We start from the raw sequence: 22,678 nt of genomic DNA on the forward strand, positions 1-22,678 counted from the left end.
GACGCGGGCAGCTCAGTGTCTTAGTGGCCTCGTCTGTGAGAGGCTTGAGAACGGTTTGCAAAGAGCCCTGACCGGCTAGTTCTTCTCTATTAGATCGGTCATTGTGTTGCTGCAGGATTCAAGGAGCAGACTCTGGTGAAGGTAAGGGAGGCAATGGGCCCTTTGCTTCTCTTATTAACTATTCTTCCTCTTCCAACACTTTCTTAGCCTTTTATCATTAGAATTCAAGCCTACTCTTATGTCATCAGAAAGGCTTTCTGGCTTACTAAATCACAGCGACTAGGAACTTGAACAATTGTTGAGTGAGGCTAGACAGTTAAGTAATAAAAACTAAGCTAAATACTTCCTTCTCTGACATCCTTATGCCATTTTTGGATAGTTCTAAGAACAGTGTTCTGGTTTATTTTATTGTTGCTGCTGCTGCTGCTGCTGCTGCTTGCTTTTGAGTACTGGCTATTGAACTCTGAGCCTTGCACATACTAGGCAAATACTTTATCACTGAGTTACATTTAAATTCTTATTTTCTAAGAAACAGGCTCATTAACAGTTGGCCAGATAGACTAGATAGGGCTTGAATACTTTTAGCTTCCTGAATAGTTGGCACTGTAAGTTTAAGGTCCAGCTTAAACTGTTCTTATTTATGTATTTATTGTATTTATTTTCTTTGATATAAGATCTCACTCTGTAGCCCAGGCTGAATTTGAACTAGCCGTGATTTGCCTCAGTCCTTTACTGCTAGGATTTCAGGCGAGACCTACCATGTCTGCTAAGTAACAGGATTTTAAGGTACATGCCTGCAGTGCAGCTTGAAGCTTTATGAGTAGCATAGTAGCAAGAGATTTTATTTGTAAAGTCTGCTATATGCATAATACATACCAAAAGTTTGATTCAGGTAGTCAGTTCCTCAAAATAAATCATAATTTTTGTTCATTTATTTTGGAGGTAAGGTGTAATTATGTAACCCTGGCTGACCCAAAACTCACTATGTAGATCAGGCTAGCATTGAATTCATAGAATTCCTCCTACCTCCGTCTCTAATGTGCTTAAATTAAAGGTATGAGCACGAGGCAGAATATAATCTTTTCTGCTTTAATTGGAAGTATTCAATTGATTTGGTCAAACACATTTAAAATTACTTGAATTAATTAATTTTTAAAAGTTGGAAGTTCAAGGACAATTTTATTAGTGTTTAAAAGCAAAATCCCAGGGCTAGCAAGCTGGAAATCTCCGCAGCCGAGCAAAGGGGGAAGATGGACAGGGAATAGAAAGTCGTGCCATGGGATATACGCATGTTCAGAAGCATGCCTAGACCACAGGGAGAAAAGAAGGAAACGCTCCAGAAAAGCGAGCTGGGGCTCTGTGACTGCTTCTTTTTATTTTTTGAGATGGATTCTTCCTTTAATGCACGCTGGACTGTGATTTGTGTACTTCCTGCTTCAGTTTCCAAAGTGCTAGAATTATAGGCATGCACCAACAAGCCTGATTCTAGTAACAATTTACATGTGTGTCCCCCCTCCGTGTGTGTGTGTGTGTGTGTGTGTGTGTGTGTGTGTGTGTGTGTGTGTGTGTGTGCGCACGCGGGTGTTGACACAAAGTCTATTTATTTATGTAGCCTTGGATGGCCTAAATCATAAGATGTAGCCTAGGGTGTCTACAAATTTGCAGCAACCTTAAGCTTCAGCCTTGTCACTACTGACATAACAAGCCAGCACTACTGTTTTCAACCTTCAAATCCTTTACTATTCTAATTTCGTTAGTTCTCTTTTGCTACTGCTCTTTGTTTAGATTCTGCATTTTAACAAGAAGACTTAACAACTTATGTAGAATATGCAAGGACACCATTGCCCTTGACTTCAGTTGTGCTGATGACTTAGAGAAGAGACAAAACATATTATATTCCCATTGAATTTCAGTCTCAATGATTCAGTTCAGCAAGCTTCTGATAGTGCTGTTCTATGTAGCAGGAAATATTAAAAGTGAATATGGTTTATAGTGATACTGCTTTTCCAACTGTTATCTGGGTGATTTGAGGAAAGCCTTCTTTTTGGTGTTAAAGACAGGGAATACATGGGTGCATGGGATTTTTTTTTGTTGGTTTTGTTTTGTTTATTTTTTGTTTACCTCAAACATCCTTTCTTCTGTGCACATCTGTCTATGCTTGAATTTGGACCTGGGTTGGTTGGACTATTCATATTGATACTCTTGTATTTCTTGCGTAAGCCTGTCTGGAAAAATTGTTTCCGAGATTGAGAAGCTTTCTGTAGATATAAAGAGTATTGAAAACTGTGTAAACATCCATAGCATGGTGGAAATATTTTTTCTTTGGTTTTATATCATGGAGTCTCATTTAGTAGAGACTGTCCTTGAAACCGCTCAGTGACTGAGACCCATCTGGAACACCTGTTATTCCTGCCTCTACCTTTCCAGTGCTGGGGTGAGAGGCATACACCACCACACTCACATGAACCTCATCTTCAAAACCATCTATTGTGACACGAATGTTTAACAGCTTTGTAGTACTCTTCAGAACTACAACAACCCGTCAAGCTCGCAGGCCTTTAATCCCAGCACGCAGGAGGCAGAAGCTGGCGGATCTCTGTGAATTCAAGGCCAGCTGGTTGACAGAGCAAGTTTCAGGACAGCCAGCGCTACCCAGAGAAACCTCATTTCAAAAACCAAACTAAATAAAAAGACATATAAAGAAACAATTATCGCTTTCTGTTCCCTTGAGATAATACAGTGGGCATCCACATGTCCATCAAGTACGTTAATTTGCTGTATTCTTTCGCCATGTTTAGTTCCCATTTCTGTCTCTCTCCTTTCTCTGACGTTTTTGAGGGTGTGTTGTTGGCTTCATTGCACATACCACCCATAAATCCTTGAGTGTATATTTTCTAAAAGTAGAAGCAACCTTTTACATAAGGATAATATAATCCTGACACTGAAAATATAACTATCAAGCCAAGAGTGGAGGCTCCTGCTTGTAATCCCAGAAAGTGGGAAGCTGAGGCCAGACAACTGTTGTGAGTTCAAGGACAGCTTCAGGTATGTAATGAGTCTCAGGCTAACCCGGGTTACAGAGTGGGACCTTATATCAAAAAAGGGAAAGAAATGTAAACTTATAAACTAGAAGAATTGTTCCTTATTTTAAAAACCTCTCTTATATAAAATGATATTTAAAGTATTTTTTAAAAGTGCTCATAAGGTTTGATTTTTCAAATGTAGGAGGTGGTAAGGAAGAATATAAAGAAACATCAAAATTAGGAAAGAATTTATTTACTAATACTTCTGTACCAAAGTCCACACATTCTGGAATGAGTAATTTCATAATCAGGTAAAGCTCTTAGATACAGTTATTATCTTTTAACATAACAATACTAGCAAAGCTGAAATCAAAATTATTTACTGATTTAGTCAAATTACTATAGAAGAAGAAGATTTTTGCTTTATTTTTTTATTTTGACAGTTTTCCTATGTAGTACAGGCTGGCTTTGAACTTGTGATGGTCCTGAAGCCTCTACATATATATATGGTCACATATCTTTACACCTAGTATACAACCCTGCCTTAAAAAAACATGTGGCAGAAGAATAGTTAATCACAAATTTTGTTTTATAACAGGAATTGAAAAATGAATAAATCAGGGAAATTCAAATTTAGACTGAATTGAGAATCCATCTAACTCCTGTCTAACTATCTTTCTATCATCATCATCACCATCAAAAAAGGGCAGCAGATGCTGGTAAAAAATACTGGGAAAAATGAGCTCTGGTGTGCTTCTGGTGGGATTGTGAACCTGTGAATTCTCTATGGAAATCAGTATAAAGGTACTTCAAATAACTGAAAATAGAAATCAAGTGTGTTGACTCATACTTGTAGTCCCAGAACTTAGGAGGCCAAGGCAGATGGATCACCACAAGTCGAAAACCCTGTCTTAAGCAAAACAACCAAAAGTAGACTATGTGACTCATCTGCACCATCCTTGGGTATATAACTGAAGTCCTCTAAGGCAGTGTACCACAGGGATACTTGCATATCCTTACTTCTTGCTTAATTAGTTATGATAGTCGAGAAATGGAACCCGCCTAGATGTCCATCAGCCAATATTTAGAAAAAAATGTAGCAGATATACACAATGGAATTTCATTCTGCTGTAAAGAAGAATGAAATCAGGGTGTTTGTAGTAACTTTTCTCATTTGTATAGGGCTGTGTGTGTGTGTGTGTGTGTGTGTGTGTGTGTGTGTGTGTGTGTGTGTGTGCGCCAAGACACGCAAGGTCATATTAAATCAAAAAGAGGTCATGAGAAGGGAAGAAACCTTAAGAGGAAGTGGGAAGTGATAGGGACAGATAGGGCAGTGGGAGAGAAACAGGATCAACAACAGGCAAGCAGAAAGGATAGGAGAAGGCAGTAGGGGATGGGGATTAATAAGAACAAAGTATAGGGGGTTGAGGGATTTGGCTCAGTGGTAGAGTGTTTGCCTAGGAGGCGCCAAGGCCCTGGGTTCGGGTCCCTAGCTCGAAAAAAAAAAAAAAAAAAAAAAAAAAAGAACAAAAGTATAATGGCATATATGTATGAACATGTGATAAAGAAACCAATTACTTTATACACTGACTTAAAAAAACTAATAATATGAGGCTGGGGAGATAGTTCAGTAGATAAAGAGTTTGCTATGCATTTGAATTTCGTTTTTCAGAATCTGCATAAAAATAGGACATGGCGATGTGCCCTTATAATCGCAGAGCAGGTGAGGCAGAGACCCTAGGGCTCTCTGGGCATCCAACCTAGCATAGCTAGTAAACTCCAGGCCAGTGGGAGTCATTGTGCCACAAAACAAGGTGTCCAGTGGCTGAGAAAAAGCATGCAAGCTCCATCTTTACCCCCTGCAGGCATTCACCTTCACATATGCTTGTACCTAATACAAAAGAAATACGGACGAGTAAGATGAACTAACTATTCAGGCTATAATCTAAAGTACATGGTTAAGCCATTGGTTGTTTCTACCTCTAATGAACAGAGTTTATGTTTTGTTTGTTTATTTGTTTGTTTTGCTTTGGAGATAGCCTGCTTCTATAGCTATTTCTGGCCTGGTACTTGCTACATAGACTAGACTGTCTTAGACTGGCCTAGAATCTGAAACAATGTTCCTTGCCTTACTTCTTCAGTTCTAGGTTTATAGATATATGCCACCATGTCCAGAAAGAACAGATATTTTATTTAGTTTTTATTTTTTGAGCTTTTGGGACAGAGTGTCAAGAAATCAGGCTGGCCTTAAGCTCACTATATAGTATGGCATAGTACGGCTAAGGTTGGTTTTGAACTTTTGATCCTTCTGCCTCAGCTTCCCCAGGATTACAGGTGTGTGCTATCATTCCTGATAGTGCATGTCTCTTATCCTGACATTCGGGAGGTGTCGGCAGGAAGATCCGAAGTTCAAGACTGTTCTTGGCTGTGTAATGAGCTTCATTTCAGTCTGGGTTGTGCAGCGGGACCCTGCAGCCTCAACACCAACATTAAATTTAATAATAGCTGTATAAGTTTAATAATAGTTTAATAATAGCTGTGTAAGTTTCCCGCTCAAAATCTGGCCTGACAATAAACATTCATGGGCACATATGCAATGTTGTACATAGTGACAAAATAAGAAAAAGTCAGCATACATTATCACAGAGGATTTACTACAATGAAAGACGTTTATAGATGTTGACATGGAAGAAATTGTTACCACTGTCTAAAGGCTACCATTTCTTCTTGTTATTATTTTGAGATAAGTTCTTACAGCCCACGCTGGCCTCAAGATCACTATGGAATCAAGAATGGCTCTGATTCTAATATCTGTGACTATTGAGTGCTGGGATTACAGGTGTATTCCATGACACACAGCTGTGATACATTTATACTCGCAGCCTTGATGGAAAGTGGGAGCCCTAGCCCAAGATCATTTATGAAATAGCACCCAACATTTTACTTTGATTTTTTTCCTACCAGATTATACAAAACAATGTTGGGTGGTGGTTCCAGATCACTGTCTCCATTTGTGTTTAGCCACTAAGGTGTCCTTTGTACCCATCTCAGCCTAGCCTCTTCCAGTGTATTAGTTTGTCCTTACTGATAGTAATCTCCAAGAGACAAGCTATGTTCTAGCTCACTACCATCCAAATGCCTCCCACACCAATTGGCAATCTCTTCTTGCTATTGCCATTGCTCCATTCTTACATGCAGTTTCAATTATTAATTTTACTGATTACGGTATTGGTTGGGTTTTTATTAACATCCCACATAATCCTGGTGACTGTCTTGCAATAAGGAAGAGATGAATGTACAATCCTTTCCTAATTGAGGAAGAGAGAGTCTCTGAAGTGTTAAATATTTAAGATGAGAGCCAAAGATTATGGGAGATAGGCCAGGGATAAGTATAGAACCTAAGCTCTCAGGATAAAAGAATAAAGTATCCCTTGATGGTAATTTGGATAGATGGAACTGGGATAGGCTCAGAACAGCTAGGATCTTCAGTACTTCAGTGAACAGGCAGAGGTGGGGTTAAGCAGACAGACCACATATCACGAGGGCCTGACATATCTAGATGTTTGGTTGATGTGTAAACAGTATATTGATAAAATTAAATTATCTGTGGGAGGTAGTTGGAAAATCAAGACTGGTAAAATACTAGGTCGCAGTATTGAAATTAGTTAAAGAAAATGTTAATATTGTTATATTCAAAGATGGAGGATAAATTGTTTATCAATGAGCATTGATATGCGAAATACAGACTTCACTGTGTCTTCTTCCTTTTACTTGGCAAATGCTGTTGTTATGAACTGAAGTAAGGGATGATGCCATTTTCTTGGAAGAACAAAATTGCTTGGTATCATAACTGTGTGATATTAACTGCTTTCAACTATAGAGCAGAACAATATATTCTAAATATAGGCTTTGGAGTTTATGAAGTTGAGATTCAACCTTGCTTTCAGTAGACAGTGACTGAATGACTTTAGGAAAGGCAGTTTTCCTCTCATATACTTTTTATTAACATATACTCTATTAATAAAATAGTCTATATAGTCCATATACTAATACAACTTATTTTGGTGTTGTCATTGATGTATATTATACATTTTGATGACTTCCTCCCATAACTTTCATAGATTGCCCTGCTACTCCTGCTGCTTCCTGTTCTTTCCGATAAAAGGGACATTTTAATAGTCATATCTATCACCTTGTCAGTTTTCTCATTTGACAGCTATGATAATAATTAATGTCAAATATTGTTGAAAGATTAGAAGTCAAATATAGAAAGCAACCAAAGCGGAGTTGCTATCATATTTGATCCAACTTACTCTATCTGCACTTTTCTTTTCCCCTTTTTCCTGTTTTTCCTTTGTATCTTCCTCTTCCTCTTTTATTTCCTTCCCCTTCCTTCCTTCCTTTCTTTTTTTGTTTTTAAGATCAGGTCTCTATATTTAGTCCACGTTGCTTCTAAACCCATGATCCTCAGCCTCAAATTCCCAATGCACAGGGTTAGTGTATGCCCCACCAAGTACTTCTGTGTCTGCCTTTGATTTGTTTGTTGTTTTGTATTTTAAAGACAAGCTCTTACTCTGAAGTATAACAGCCCAAACGAACCTTGAAGCAATCAATTCTTCAAATGTTGGGAATATGCTACTACACCCAGTAGTTGATTAAGGTCAAGGTTAAGCAAACCACAGACCAGGACTCTGTTTTTATAAATAAAGTCTAATTGGAACACAGCCATAACAATTTGCTTGCATGTTGTCTGTGTCTACTTTTCTTCTATGACAGCAGAGTTGCAACAGACTCTGTATGACCTGTAATACCTTAAATATTTACTATCTTAACAGGCATTTTTTAGATGTCTCCTTTACAAAGTCCTTTCTCTTTAGTTCTTTTCACTTTGTTTTTCTTTCATAGTCTGGTTCTCATTATGTAGCCCTAGCTTGCTTAGAATTTGTAGATAAATCTGACCTTAAACTTTTGATCCTCCTGCCTCTGGTTCCCTAGTGTTGGGATTAGACATGTGGTATCACTAGGTTTTCTCTTTGATCCTGTGTTTGTGCTGATAGAGTATAAGTCAAATGTATGACTAAATACAGAAGTTATAACAAGAGTTTTATGCTATACGTATACAGACACACACAGAGATCTAGGAGGACAAATTTATATTGAAGTTTCTTCAGAAAACCAAGTAAATGATTGAAAAGTACTGCACTTTAGCCCATAGTTCTAGTTTATGAATTTGTACACCAGGATAATTTCGGTATGCCACTGTCTGGTAATGATTAATGTAAGCTACATTTGCCTAGAACATCTAATCAGCAGATGTCCTTGAATGGCTTCTTTTCACACTTAACCAGTGATAGAATCTAAACACACACACACACACACACACACAAACAAACACACACACACACACACACACACAGAGAGAGAGAGAGAGAGAGAGAGAGAGAGAGAGAGAGAAGAGCAATAAGCTTTCAAGCTTCTGTAATATAAAGTAAAAAATCAAACAAAAGTATATGAACAACAATCCATTAGATTCAGTGGCTCAAATAAAATTAACTATGCCCATAAGATATTGTGATGGATGTTTTTACATTTGATAGGCAATAAAAATTATTATGAAAAATGCTAGAAACAAACTAAAACAGTCCCAGGAAATTTTCATTCTCTGTTTTGTGATTTTTAATTCATTTTAGGATTCTGTAATACACAATACTGTGTTCATTCTAGTGGTCCATTAAATTGTGGTTACAAGATGAAGTAATCTTTTAAAAACTAAGTTATATCAGTCTATCTATCTATCTATCTATCTATCTATCTATCTATCTATCTACATATCATTTATTTGTGTGTGCATATAACGGCACTAATGTGGAGCTTGAAAGAAAACTTGCCAGAGTTGGTTCTCGCCTTCTACCAATCGGTCTTGGGTATCAAAGTGAGGTCACCAGGCTTGTCAGCAAATGCTTTTACCTAATGAACTGTCTTACCAGCTTTGCTTTACAGCTCCTTTTTGGTCAGGGTCTTGCTATATAACTCAAGTTGGCCTTAAACTCACAGCTATGTTCCTGTGCCAGTTTTCAAAGTGCTGGTATTATAGACTGGGGCTGTAAAGTGCAGCTCAATTCTATTATCTTTGTATATTGGTTTGTAATTTCTGTGCAGCGTTAGTCTGCACAGCTTCCAAACTCTTTCGGAAACCTCTGTGCTGTGCTCTATACTGCCCTCTGCTGCCAGTTCTCAGAAGCATCAGATTCTTGGTAAATCAACTAGAACTCTTCCTAAATTCAGGCAATAGTCATGTTTCAGAACACTCTAAAGATAATGGAATACTCAATTTAAGCACAAGCAGCCGAGTGTCTGAAAAGTTAAGTGGTGTGATTGTAAATTGTGTTTTCTAACGGAGAGTGTCTGAGTGCCTGGTGACTTTGGATGCATTGTTCCGAAGCTGCTCAATTTTAGTACCTGAAACTAAAACAGGATCTCTTCAGTACCGCTGAAACTCCTGCTGTCTTTACAAAGGTCTGTGACAAGGCAATGTGGTGTGCATCATGGGGCATTATTACAGATACCAGAAAGTTTCAGAGGCTCCCACCTTCCTATTCTTGGAAGCTGATTTTATTGACTTTAAGCAGTAACTTAACTCTCTGGTGGAATCAGTCTTCCTCCTTCTGTCTCTCCCTCTGTCATTTCAGACACGGTCTGTCAGTGGAGTCCTGGCTGGCCTGGGTCATAGCATAGAGATGAAGCTGTCCTCCTCCTGTGTTTGGCTCTCAAGTGCTAGTCTTCTGGATATACTTCATCATACTGGCATTCCCTAGACAGGGATATTTGTACTCAGATATCCCATCTCTTGTAGGCTTAAGATGAACAAGACTAAACATGCCCTCCAGCCCCATTTCAGACAGCACTAGTGCCATATCCCAAAATATCCAGACTCAAAGGTGCTGCTTATGTTACTAAGGCTGGTTTCTACTACATTAACCTAAGCAAGCATCAAACTCACAGCAATATCCTTGCCCCAACCTTCCCCCTGCTAGAGTTATAGGACTCAGCCACCAAACCTGGTTCCAGAGTTATTTCAGGCTTCTTTTTTCATCTTCATTTCCACATTTGAGAGGCTTTGTTGATTGGTGTTTGTTTTGGTTTTAAGGCAGGCAGTATCATGTAACTCAGTCTGGCTTCATATTTGCTACGTAACCAAAATCAACCTTGAGTTCTTGATCTACCTGCCTTTACATTCCAAGTGCTAGGAATATGGAAATGCTCCACCATGCTTGGTTCTTGGTCCCTCCTCTTTATTCCTTGTCTTACCCGTCGCCATGCTCTCAGCTCCTGTGTTAGGTGTACAATGGATCCAGCAGTCTCCAAGCTTGCAGTCTTAGCAACAACCTGTCAATCTCACTGAAGGTCATTTATCTAGAGCTTTACTATTAGACTTCACCACACACTGAATGTTTTTCCTTGAATGTCAGGTTGGGAATTCTTGATCTTAAATGCTTGGGACCAGAGGAGATTTGTTAAAGATTTTGAAATTCTTATGTATATATAATTATATCTTTTGGGAAATGCAAGTTTTATGCATCTTTTCATACCTACGCACTGACACCGAAAGACAACTTTATACAATATTTTTATGCTCCTGCACTTAGACTGTGACATGTGATCAATTGTCCATTTTTGGTGTCAAATTGGTAGTAAAGAACATTAAAACATTGGAGCATTTTGATTTAGGACTTTTGACTAGAAGTGCTCAACATTACCTGAAGTTAACTGTAAGACTTTCAAACTAGTCTCTTTCAATGGATTTCTCTGCCGACATTATTCACTCTTCCCTCCCAGGGGATAAATCCATCCCTTAGACACTAGGACGAATTTTCACTTTACTAATCTGCATTTGGCTTCATCCAGAAGAATGACAGGTGGGGGGGTTGTTGTTGTCGTCGTCATCATAGTTGTTTTTGATAACCTTAGCCTGTAGCAGAGGCTGGTTTTAATTTCCATGATTTCCCTCTTTGAGCCTCCCAAGTGCTGGGATTGTATCCTGCTCAGTTAGACTGGTGGAGACAAATAGAAAACTTCTAGAGCTTTCTTCCCTCTTGTGAAGGCATGGAGATCATCAGTGTCTTTCATAAATATTTCCACACCTTGAGAGAAGCCCTCCCTCTCCTCAGATTGATGAATCTGAAGAGTGGGATGATAAACGATGGGAGATTGGGAATCTATCTGAATGGCAACAGGGAAAAGAAAGGCAGGTTCTTCAAGAAAGGTTCTCAAGTCATGTGAGACTGAAAAATACCATATCATAGACTGGAGTCGGTCACTGCCAAACATGAGAGTGGCAAGAGAGATTTATTCATGTGTGTTGCTATTCCTTCCTGTCTAAGATGCCTCTGACCTGCCCACTGCATTGTTAAGTTAGTCCATTAAAGGTCACTTTTCTTTCTATTCACAGAACTTAGTAACATCTATTAATATTCAAATTTATAACACTACAAGTGGTTAAAGGTCACTTTTTGACAGCCTCTCTTTTCTTCATCACGATCCAGCTGTACAGGAATTATCCCCTTCTTCTTAGTCACTCTAAAATACTTTTTCTGTAGTTTTAAAATCATTTTTTAGTTTTGTAGAAATTGGATTAAATCCAGGACTTTGCAATTGCTAGGCAAGTAAGTACTAGGACAGAGTTAGCGCCTCAGTCCTACTTTTAAAAAATAAGTTTACTTATTTGTATTTTATGTATATGTGTCAGTGCCTGCATATGTGTGTATACATATGTATGTGTATATGTATATATGTGTGTGTGTGTGTGTGTGTGTGTGTGTGTGTGTGTGTGTGTGTGTGTAACACATGTATCTAGTATCTGAGGGTGGGATGTGGGAAAAGTGGTTGGACACTCTGATTGGCATACAAATATATGTGTTTCATTAGGATATATGCTAAGCTATTCTTTGTTTTTATGCACCTTCCCACTGTGATCCCACCCCAACCCCTGCTTCGCTTCTTGGTTATCTCCTTCCTTTCTCAAACATGTAATTCATTACCATCTTGGTTTCCCCTTCTGCCTTCAGTCATTTCTCACCTCTCTTCTTCCTTGTTCTCTCTCCTTCCCTGTGTGTGTGTGTGTGTGTGTGTGTGTGTGTGTGTGTGTGTGTGTGTGTATGTGTGTGTGTGTATGTGTGTGATTTAAATCCAGATTCTACTCATCTTTCTGGATCTATTTTCTTCATATAATGCTCTTCGTTTTCAATCATTTCCTGTATCAAGATGTCATTCTTTATAGCTAAGTAAAATTCTTTTACACACACACACACACACACACACACACACCACATTGTCAATAACAACATGCATTTTTCTGGATCCATTATTTGTTAGTAAATATTCATGCACCTGACTCCATTTCTCGGCTATTGTGAACAGTGCAGTATAAATATGAATTTGCAAATCTCTATATGGGACATAGGGGTCTTCTGGTGTATATCCAGGAGTGCTGTACTTGGGTCTTACGGTAATCTCATTTTAGTTTTTATATGAACCTCTATTGAGTAGCTGTTCCAGTTCAGATGCGGCATTAGTACTTGTATTGTTGCTGTGCCAAAATGTCTTGACAAAAGCAACTCAAGGGAGAATGGATGTATTCTGGTTCCCAGTTCAAGGTTTTAGTGCATCGTGGTGGGGAAGTCTTAGCAGGAGCAAGAGAGAAGCAGGAGGCAGCTGGTCTCATTTTGTCTGCAATCAGGATACAGAGCATGATGGATATTTAGGGCCCAGCTTGTTCTTTCCTTTTGAATTTACTCCAACATCCCAGCCCATGGATTGATGACACCACAGTTAAAGTGGGTCTTCCTACGCCTCTTAACCTAATCTAGATAACCCTCCAACAGCCCTTCCCAGAAGCTAACTTAATTCAGACAAATATGCTCAGAACTTTGTCCTTTAACTAATTCAAGATCCTGCAAATTGACAATCAGTATTAACCTTCAAAAATACACAGCAGCAGTGTCAAAGGCTTCTTCATTACCCAAATTTTGACAGTGTTTGTTGTTTGAAATATTGATGATAGCTATTCTGGCTAGGGGGTCATAGAATTTCAAAGCAGTTTGAATTTGCATTTCCCCCAATGGCTAAAGGTGTTGTTCTTCTTTTGGTAACTGTTCTTTTCACTGGTACATTTGTTTGCTTGTTTGTTCACTTGTTTTTCAAGACAGGGCTCCTCCATGTCACCTTGTCTGTCCTGAAACTTGCTCTATAGAACAGGCTGGTCTTGAACTTACAGAGATCTGCCTGCCTCTGCCTCCGGAGTGCTGGGATGAAAGGCATGTGCCAACACTGCCATACCACTTGCACATTTATTGATTGGATTATTTGTTGGTCTTGGTTTTGCTTCCTTTTTGAATTTGTTAGGTATGTTGGATATTAATTCCTTGTAGGGATTGCTGGCAACAATAGAAATACCTGCCTTGTCTTCCTCTTGTGTACACACACACACACACACACACACACACACACATGCCTATTCTCCTCTCTTACTTGGAATCTTTGCTGCTTTATCTCAAATTTGGGTTCATAGTTTCCTAATACATAGGACGTACTCTTTGTCAATCAAAGTTCTTTCAATCACTTCACAGTGTTGCAGATGATGAAGGCTAGGGATTTTTCAAAGGGACCAGATTGAGATTTTTACCCTGTATTTTCAGGTCTTTGTCACCATCAAAGAAAGAATTCAGACATAGGATAAGATAAGGAATTGAAAACAAATGTGCTTAAGGGGTGAGTGCAGGCTTCTCAGGTTGGAGGAATCAGTAGAATTTTTATTTATTTATTTTTGTTTTTGAGTCATGATATCTTTCTGTAACCCAGGTTGTCCTGGAACTAACCATGGATGCTAGGGATCTAGACTTAGGTCCTTGTGAAGTCGGTCAAACTAATTCATCCCCCAGCCCATGGAGGTATCAGTATCTATAGCAACGATAAAATATGTTGATAACATAATGAGAATGATAGGGCAACAGTTAGTTACTGGTCATCTTGGCAGATTATGCTTATCTAAACTGTGTTTTAAGGTAAACATATGTTTTATTCCCTTCTTTTGTCACTGTTGGAACAGTGACATGATGTTCTGTTGTATTAAAGGTCTACAGTTGCATCAGCCTTTAGCAACTGAGCACTTTGTCTCTCTTATTCTTTTGTTTATCAGGTTTCCCTCAGTGGCTCCCTCCTCCCATGGCTTACCTCTGAGTTCCAGGATGCTCACATGCAGAACTAGAGGATCAGTTAGGAATGGCTTATGTAGAGAATATCTTTGATTTCACCAGGTCATCACATGCATGCATATCCTTGGCAACTTCTTCATGTAGCCCCTGGTTAGTGCTTTTTGTAGTTTTGTCTGCACTCTTTCTGTCCCAAATGCAGGCATCCTTCAGGTATACAGGCTTTCAATATCTTTTTAGTTTATAACAATACTTGATAAAGCAGCCTCAGGACTGTCTATTTAGACATGAGCCATGTGCCTCTCTGATTTGCATCTTGCTAGGCATGAGAAAATTCCGAGAGTTCCTGTTTCCTCACTTTCTCCATGGGAGTTAGGGTATGGAGAGCAAAGGAAGTCCTGAGTGAGGGAATTCCTGCCTGAGTGAGTATGTGTTGTTGGCATGGGTACAGCCAACTCAAAGACCCTAACCTTAGGCCCGGAAGAAAATGGCAAAGCCTTCCTTGGGTGTCCAGGTGTGGGTGTTGACAATACATGAAGAAAATGTCTACCACGGCTTTCTTCCTTCAGATATTTATAGCCTGAAGGATATTCCCTTATAGAGACTGCTCCTACGGGGACTAGCTAAATCTGTCTCCTTGGTTCAGTTATATGACATAAATACTGCCTTCTTCTTTATCTGTACAGAATCACCCACCCTCCCTGTCCAGCTATATGCAATAACACCAAATCTCTGTTCAAATCTATGTAATTGTCCTAATTAGGGTTTCTATTGTTGTGACAAAACACCATGACTGAAAAGCAAGTTGGGAAGGATAGGGTTTAGTCAGCTTACGTGTCTACATTGCCATTCACCACCAAAAGAAAGTCAGGATGCGAAGTCAAACAAGGCAGGATCCCGGAAGAAGGAGCTAATATAGAGACCATGGAGAAATGCTACTTACTGGCTTGCTCCTCATGGCTTGCTCTCCCTACTTTCTTATAAAACCCAGGACCACCAGCCCAGGGATGGCACTACCCACAATGGGCTGGGCCCTTCTTCCATCAATAATCAATTAAGACAATTTCCTTACCACAAGTCTTATGGAGACATTTACTCAATTGAGATTCTGTCTACTCAGCCAACTCTAACCTGTATGTCAAGATGACACAAGACCAGCCAGAAGAAGAATAAACACACCGAGCTCCTGGGGTGCTGTGGTTTCTCTATTAGAGAGCCTGGTCCTCCTCACCCCAGTTTTTCTATTTGTGTTTCTCTGTGTGTTTATCTTTTCCCTATACACTCTAGTCAAGTCCATCCCTGGGGCCTTGCTGGACAGGGCAGTTGGTTACCGACTTCCACAAATATTATGCCCTAAGTTCTTAATGGTTCTGATTTTAGATTATGAAGTTCAAAAACACAAGTTACAGTATCTCAAAAATCATTTTGTTATTATCAGTAAACTCACCTCTATCTTTCCTTTTAATTTATATGAGGCATGATTGAGGTTAGGCTCCAGATCCTTCTGCCTCAGCTTCCTAAGCGCCAGGATTATGGATACGTAGCACCATGCTTGGTTTTTAGTTTTTGTTGGCTTGTTTGATTTGAGACAGGGTCTCACTGTCAACTCTTACTCTTATTTCTAGTGTTTTAGTCTCTTTCTATGTTGTCCAGGCCAGTCTCTACCAAGATTCTCTACAATTTATATAGAAATTCAAAAGTCAACAGTGAACTTTTTTTATTTATTTTTATTTATTTTATTTTTTATACTCTTGAGTTGTATGAGTTCTTTATTTTTTTTATCTTTATTAACTTGAGTATTTCTTATTTACATTTCGATTGTTATTCCCCTTCCCCGTTTCTGGGCCAACATCCCCCTAACCCCTCCCCCTCCCCCTCTGTATGGGCTTCCCCCCCCCCCCCCCCCCCCCCTGCCCCCCCCCCCCCCACAATCACGTTCACTGGGGTTCAGTCCTTGCAGGACCAAGGGCTTCCCCTTCCAACAGTGAACTTTTGCCATGATTCACAGTGATATTCTGAGCCTGTAAGTAGAATAACATGCTCCGGCCTGGTGGGGCTAGTTTGGGGAAGCAGCTTCATCACTATTAGATCATCTGTGGTCATCTTTGTTGCCTGGCGAGTTATCCTCTCATGTGTTTAAAGTTTGTCTTTTCATCTGAATACTGGTTTTATTGAGGACAGAACTGCACTGTGACGGTAGTTCTTTAAGGTTGCCATCATAATTTCTTTTTTGTCCTCATACTTAAAATACAAGCATTATTATTCACAGATTAGTTGAGAACTTACCTTTGTATCTTTCTGTTGCATAATTACTTTGCCTACATTTGAGCAACTGATGAATTTGATTAATATACTTTGGAAATAATTCCAAAAATACAGATACTTATAACATTATCTTTGTACATTTTTTTTTAAAGGAACATTTTAGTTACTTGGAAAACCACATGAGTATAAAAGACGGGCTGGAACTGAAAAAAACATAATGTTATGTGCCTTTAAAAATGATATTTGTTTGACTTTTCATTTTCAGTGTCAAATTGATAGGTCTGTTTCAGTAGCCCAGCCCTTGCGATCAAAGACAACCAGTTCTCCTCATCTCCTCACTGTTGCCCGTTGCTCAAATTCCAGGAATGCCAGAGTGTTCCTTTTTTTAGAAAATGCAGCTGCTGCTTTCTGGCTTGTTCTCCCCACCCCAGACTTCAATGACAACTGCTAAAGACATGGAAGGGGGAGGGAAGGTGTGGAAAGGCTTACTGTCAGGAAGGAATTTTAATAACTAGGGGAGAGGTAAACTTGTCAGTTGAGTGCAGACATTTTTAGAATATATTCTGTGATGTGAGAGGAATACAAAGAAAAATCCATCATAGCCTTAAAAGGTAGGGGGAAACATTGGTCTTTCATAATTCATCACTCATAAATTAGTTTCAGAATTCTTGGCAATTGTTTCATCAATGTACAAACACTTTTAGAATCCTTCCTATATCCTGGCTGCTATCTAGGCCCCGGGAAAGACAGTTTTAAAATTGAGCAGCATTATGGCGGTTCTTGTTTCAGTAGAATTTGCCACATATTTCTTCAATCTTTTTTCTTATAACACAGTAGCCACGTAGCTCTCCAGATATCTTCAGGTTTTTTTTGGGGCACAACATAATTCTTTTGTCTAATTCCTAAAGCCCTTTGTAATCAAATTCTATGCTATTAGACCAGTCCCATTTCTTCTTCTCACCTTTTTATTTTGTAGTGAATGGACCATGCCACAATGTCTCCTTATAATTTTATGTTGGTGGCCCCAACTTTTGTTTACCCTTTATGCTTGAGCTACAGTGCCACATGCCTTAAAAGCCATATCTTGCAGTCTTCCTTTTTATGCCCTTAGCTATGTTAGGGTCCTTTTCTTTATGGTACCTTTGTGCCTACCAATGTTATAATTCGCAGTATTATAATATTGAGATTATTTTTATCCGGCTTATTTTCTTCCATAAGAGAAGGATGAGTTATAGCCTTTCATTTTTGTATCTCTAGCATATACAATAGGCATGGTACATAGTGAGTGATGGTCTGGTGTGTGACTGAATTTATCATCTTTTCATTTTTCCCATTGCAACTCCAAATTAATTTTTCTCTAACCTTTTTTTTTCTCCCACTATTTCTCATGAATTCTCTTTTCAGAATGCTGTCAGAAGGATATCTCAGTGGACTTACCTACTGGAATGACATTCATTGGAATTGTGCATCTTATAATGAACCGGTGGCTGGGGACCAGGGTGAGGAGACAAGTTCCGTTGCTGCTCTTTCATATTCCTCTGTGGATGAAACACAAGTTCAAAGTGTTTATGTGAGCTGCAAATCCTCTGGGAAGTTTATTTCGTCAGTGCATGCGAGAGCGAGTCAGCACAGCAGAAGCCAGAGCAGAACAGTGCTGCAGGCAAACTCCAACCCGGTGTTTGAAAGTCCGACCTTAGCCGCAGTTGGCATATGCAGAGATGTGATCAGGGAGACCTACCTGGTTCCACCTTCTTGTAAAAGTATTTGCAAAAATTACAATGACTTACATATTGCAGGGGGGCAGGTGATGGCCATTAACTCAGTAATGGCAGATTTTCCCTCCGAGAGCAGCTTTGAAGATGGTCCTTTGCTAAAGTCATCTGAGATTTCTTTGTCCATGGAGGATTCCATTTCCACTCAGTTCACTGAACTTCCCCTCAAACCTATCCAGCGGTACTCATCCTACTGGAGGATAACCAGCATCAAAGAGAAAAACAGCCTGCAAATGCAGAAGCCTATTTCAAATGCAGTGCTCAACGAGTACCTGGAGCAGAAGGTGGTGGAGTTATATAAGCAATACATTATGGACACTGTGTTTCACGACAGTTCTCCTACCCAGATTCTGGCATCAGAATTCATCATGACAAATGTAGATCAAATTAGTCTTCAAGTGTCTAAAGAGAAGAACCTGGACACTTCGAAAGTCAAGGACATAGTTATTAGCCATCTATTGCAGTTGGTATCATCTGAGATCAGCACCCCCAGTCTCCATATTTCTCAGTATAGCGATATAACTCCATAGAGAAGATTCCTGTCAATTCCCCTCATTCCTATCAATCCCAAGGGAATATTGTATTCATTTGATCAGAGGATGTGATGGAGGGAATTATGGAAGGGAATTAATGACTAGTAAAGGGGAGTTTGAGAAATCTCACACTGAAGGGATACAGGCAGAGGGACCACAAGAATGGTTTCAAGGGTAAGTTTATATAGAATCAAAGCAAAAATAAAAATGATCACAGAGAGAAAGAAGGTATTGTGACTTAATTTTACCAGTACTGGAATTGGAAGATAAACCAAACCAGGAACAAAAGGAAACACTATGGCAAACTAGAAAGTCAACTGATTTGAGAATTGGGAATTAAACACCTGTTTCCTATTTATATACATTTTTGTCTAGGTTGTTTCTTCTGGAGAGAAATGGACCACAAGAAGGTTGTAAATTCCAGAGGACTGACATTTTTCCAAGTATAAGCTTGTATCTTTTCCCTCTATGCTGTATCAGTAAGTCATTTAGGTATACTCTTTGTAAATATTAAATGAATAACAAACAAATCTCAATTGTTTCAACATTTTTTTTTGCAACAAGGTTCAATTAGCTCAGGCTGGTTTTGCAATCCTTAAATAACCTATTATCTTGAATTCTTTATCCTTCTGTTGGTATCTCACAAATTCTGGTATTATAGGCATGTAGTCACCAAATCTGGATGTGTTTTTATTTTAAATGAAAAGGTATGGCCACGAGACAGTGGCTTAATCTCCTAATTCTATTTAGTGAGAGAGTTAGCATTTTTCCAACAGAAAACACTATGAACATTGAAGCATTTTGTTTTATTTTGCTGAGTGTGATTCTCATGGTGCTGTGATATTCAAAAGGAATTATGAATACATTCCCTCCATTTTCCTTTTTCATGTGTTCTTCTGATCTGGAGCCAGAAAAAGGCCTTCTGTATGCCCCATATAAGGCCAAGGAGTCCATAATTTCAATTTCTGTATGTTTGTTTACTAAAACAGTAGCTTTACATGTGCATTAGTATCTTAATCATTTATTCAGCTCAGGACTTGGAACAGTATGACCCATTGGTCCAATCTAACTTCACGATAGCTTTGGACACTTGTGAGCTAAAGACAGGTTTTCTTTTTCCCTTCTTTTCCTTTCTCTTTTTCTTTTTTGCTTTTCCTCTTTTCCTTTTCTTTTTCTTGAGGGAGGGTCTCTTTTCTATGTAACTCCAGCTGTTCTGGAACTCCCTATGTAGACCAGGCTTTTGTCTAACACACAGAGATCGGTCTGCCTGTGCCTCCCACATGCTAGGAACATTAAGGACATGTACTACCATATACTTGGCATGTTTTATTATTTTTAATTTTAATATGGGTTTTTTGTTTGTTTATATATATATTTATATACATAATACATATATTTATATGGAACATTTCTAATCTTTCATATATATACATATATATGTGAAATATATATAACAGATTTTTTTTATCTTTATTAACTTGAGTATTTCTTATTTACATTTCGATTGTTATTACCTTTCCCGGTTTCCGGGCCAACATCCCCCTAACCCTCCCCCTCCCCTTCTGTATGGGTGTTTCCCTCCCCATCCTCTCCCAATTACTGCCCTCCCCCCAACAATCACGTTCACTGGGGGTTCAGTCTTGGCAGGACCCAGGGCTTCCCCTTCCACTGGTGCTCTTACTAGTCTATTCATTGCTACCTATGAGGTTGGCAGCCCAAGGTCCGTCCATGTATAGTCTTTGGGTAGTGGCTTAGTCCCTAGAAACTCTGGTTGCTTGGCATTGTTGTTCCTATGGTGTCTCAAGCCCCTTCAAGCTCTTCCAGTCCTTTCTCTGATTCCTTCAACGGGGGTCAATATAGGTTTTTAAAACCCAAGAGCTTTAGTCAAAAATATTTCAGAGCATGTGAAAATTATATGAAATTTAAAATTGAAATTCAGTGTATATACATTAGATTTTATTTATTTATTCATTCATTCATCCATCCATCTACTATCTATCTATCTATCTATCTATCTATCTATCTATCTCATCATCCTATCTATCTATCTATCTATCTATCTATCTATCTATCTATCTATCTATCTATCTATCTATCTCTATCTAATTTTTTGGAGTGTTGGGATAGAATTTAAAGGCCTTATCATGATCACATAGGTTCCTAACATATCCCGCTGCCTACTAGATTTATTTATTTGTTTGTTTGTTTGTTTATATTTTGTATAGTCTGTGGCTGCTTTTACATAAGAATGGTCAAACAGACATGACAGAGAACATATGGTGCAACAAAGCCTAATATTCCTTTTACCATCTAACTGTTTACAGTGATGTTTGCCAACCCTCTTCAATGATAGTGTCTTACTCATACTCGATTCACATTTGCCAGGAAGCAGGCTTTCAAAAGGACATTGGGGAGCATGCTTATGGAGAAGAGATTCTTTCTGTGAGGGAATGGGGGAAGCAAATCCAGAGGTTACCAAAAAGAGATAAGGCGAATCTTCAAAGTAGTTCCAAATTGAAACAAGAGAGCAGACTTTTGTTCTCGAGCATCTAACATCAAGGTTCATACCTTGAGCTAAATGAGGGCAGTTTTCAGACTGGAAGTCTACAGTAAGTCTTCATCAGCCAGACTCTAGGCAGCTATGGTGGCCTCTGTGTTGGCGATAAGAATTTCTCTTTCAGATGGAGGGCTTTAAGTTGAACAATCTTTTTAGCATTTTCTGTATTTGTATGTGTAGAGTGAAAGAATGTATTTGTTCTTATGCAAGAAATCTTATTTTGAAACATTCATTCAGAAATTTTATTCACTAGTTTCAATATATCACCATAATCACAATATCTACTATGCCTTAATTGCCTACTTTGTATCTATACCATGTTAAACATTTTTCTGAATGATGTAATTCTCCTAATAACCTGAAGACCTTCCATTTCCATAATGATTAGCCAGCCAGGCTAAGAGAAATTACATAATTGTTTAAAAGCATACAGTAGGTGGTAGAAATGAATTTGAATTCTGTTTCATTTAGTTTTAAAGTTCTATAAGTTTTTATTTTGTTGTTACTTTTGTTATGGTGCCCGGGAAGGTCTTGAACTCACGTTTCTAATCCACTTGTCATTCCAGAGCTCAGTTTACAGAGCAGATATGCCTAGCTAGATGTTCTGAGTTTTTTTTGGTTTTTTTTTGACAACTATCATTTGCTTTGTCTTGTTTTTAGTTTTATCCCCCACCCCCTTGTTCCTGGATATGAAACCTAGGCAGCGCCTCATACAAACTAGGGAAGCGCTTGGCCACTGAAGTGTATTCTCTGTTCATTTTATGTTTTGTTTATGTCTCTCACTTAGAGCCTGACAATCTGCCCAGGCTGAATTTCAAGTTACTCTGTAGTCAAGTTAGGTCTTTAACTCAAGATTCTCTTTCCTCAGCTTCAGGTAGCTAGGATTATAGGTTTGCACACCAGCCCTGGTTGCTGTCTTCTGCTTGTCTCCTTTAAAGTTTTCTACTTCAAGAGAGCCCAGCTCATTAATCTGATAATAGTTATGATAGTTTATTTCATTATGTACTTATTTTATATCTTTTTCTCCCCAGAACATAAGCTTTATTCTATTCATGTTTCCCTACACCCTAACCTGCTTGGACATAGCATGTGATTCTTATTTGACAAATGGACAGCTATGTTTGGATGTTTCATCTTCTGTGTAAAGTGAAAGACAATCAGATAATTGTGACTAGAAAAAGTGCCACTGACGTTTCTTCTCCAGGAAGTAAACTGACTGAAGAAATGGGCTTATTAACAGGCAAAACACATATATAATAAACTATCATCACAGATGTTTTCTTTTGCTTTTTGAGATGTGATGTTACAAAACTGAATTGTT

General features: G+C 38.7%; 1 protein-coding gene across 1 annotated transcript; it reads left to right on the top strand.

Annotated features, from left to right (window-relative positions):
• Positions 1-6: 6 nt before the first annotated feature.
• Positions 7-19,323, top strand: CXHXorf21 (chromosome X CXorf21 homolog). Its single transcript, XM_032890212.1, has 2 exons — positions 7-141; positions 17,900-19,323. Exon 2 carries the CDS (start codon positions 17,901-17,903, stop codon positions 18,795-18,797), a length of 897 nt encoding a protein of 298 aa, XP_032746103.1. The 5' UTR covers positions 7-141; position 17,900; the 3' UTR covers positions 18,798-19,323.
• Positions 19,324-22,678: the final 3,355 nt, after the last annotated feature.

Source organism: Rattus rattus, chromosome X (assembly GCF_011064425.1).
Source record: "Rattus rattus isolate New Zealand chromosome X, Rrattus_CSIRO_v1, whole genome shotgun sequence".
Lineage (NCBI taxonomy): Eukaryota > Metazoa > Chordata > Mammalia > Rodentia > Muridae > Rattus > Rattus rattus.

What these genes read in the sequence shown, in the direction of transcription:
- CXHXorf21 (XM_032890212.1), top strand. Translation starts at nt 17,901, where the DNA reads ATGCTGTCAGAAGGATATCTCAGTGGACTTACCTACTGGAATGACATT.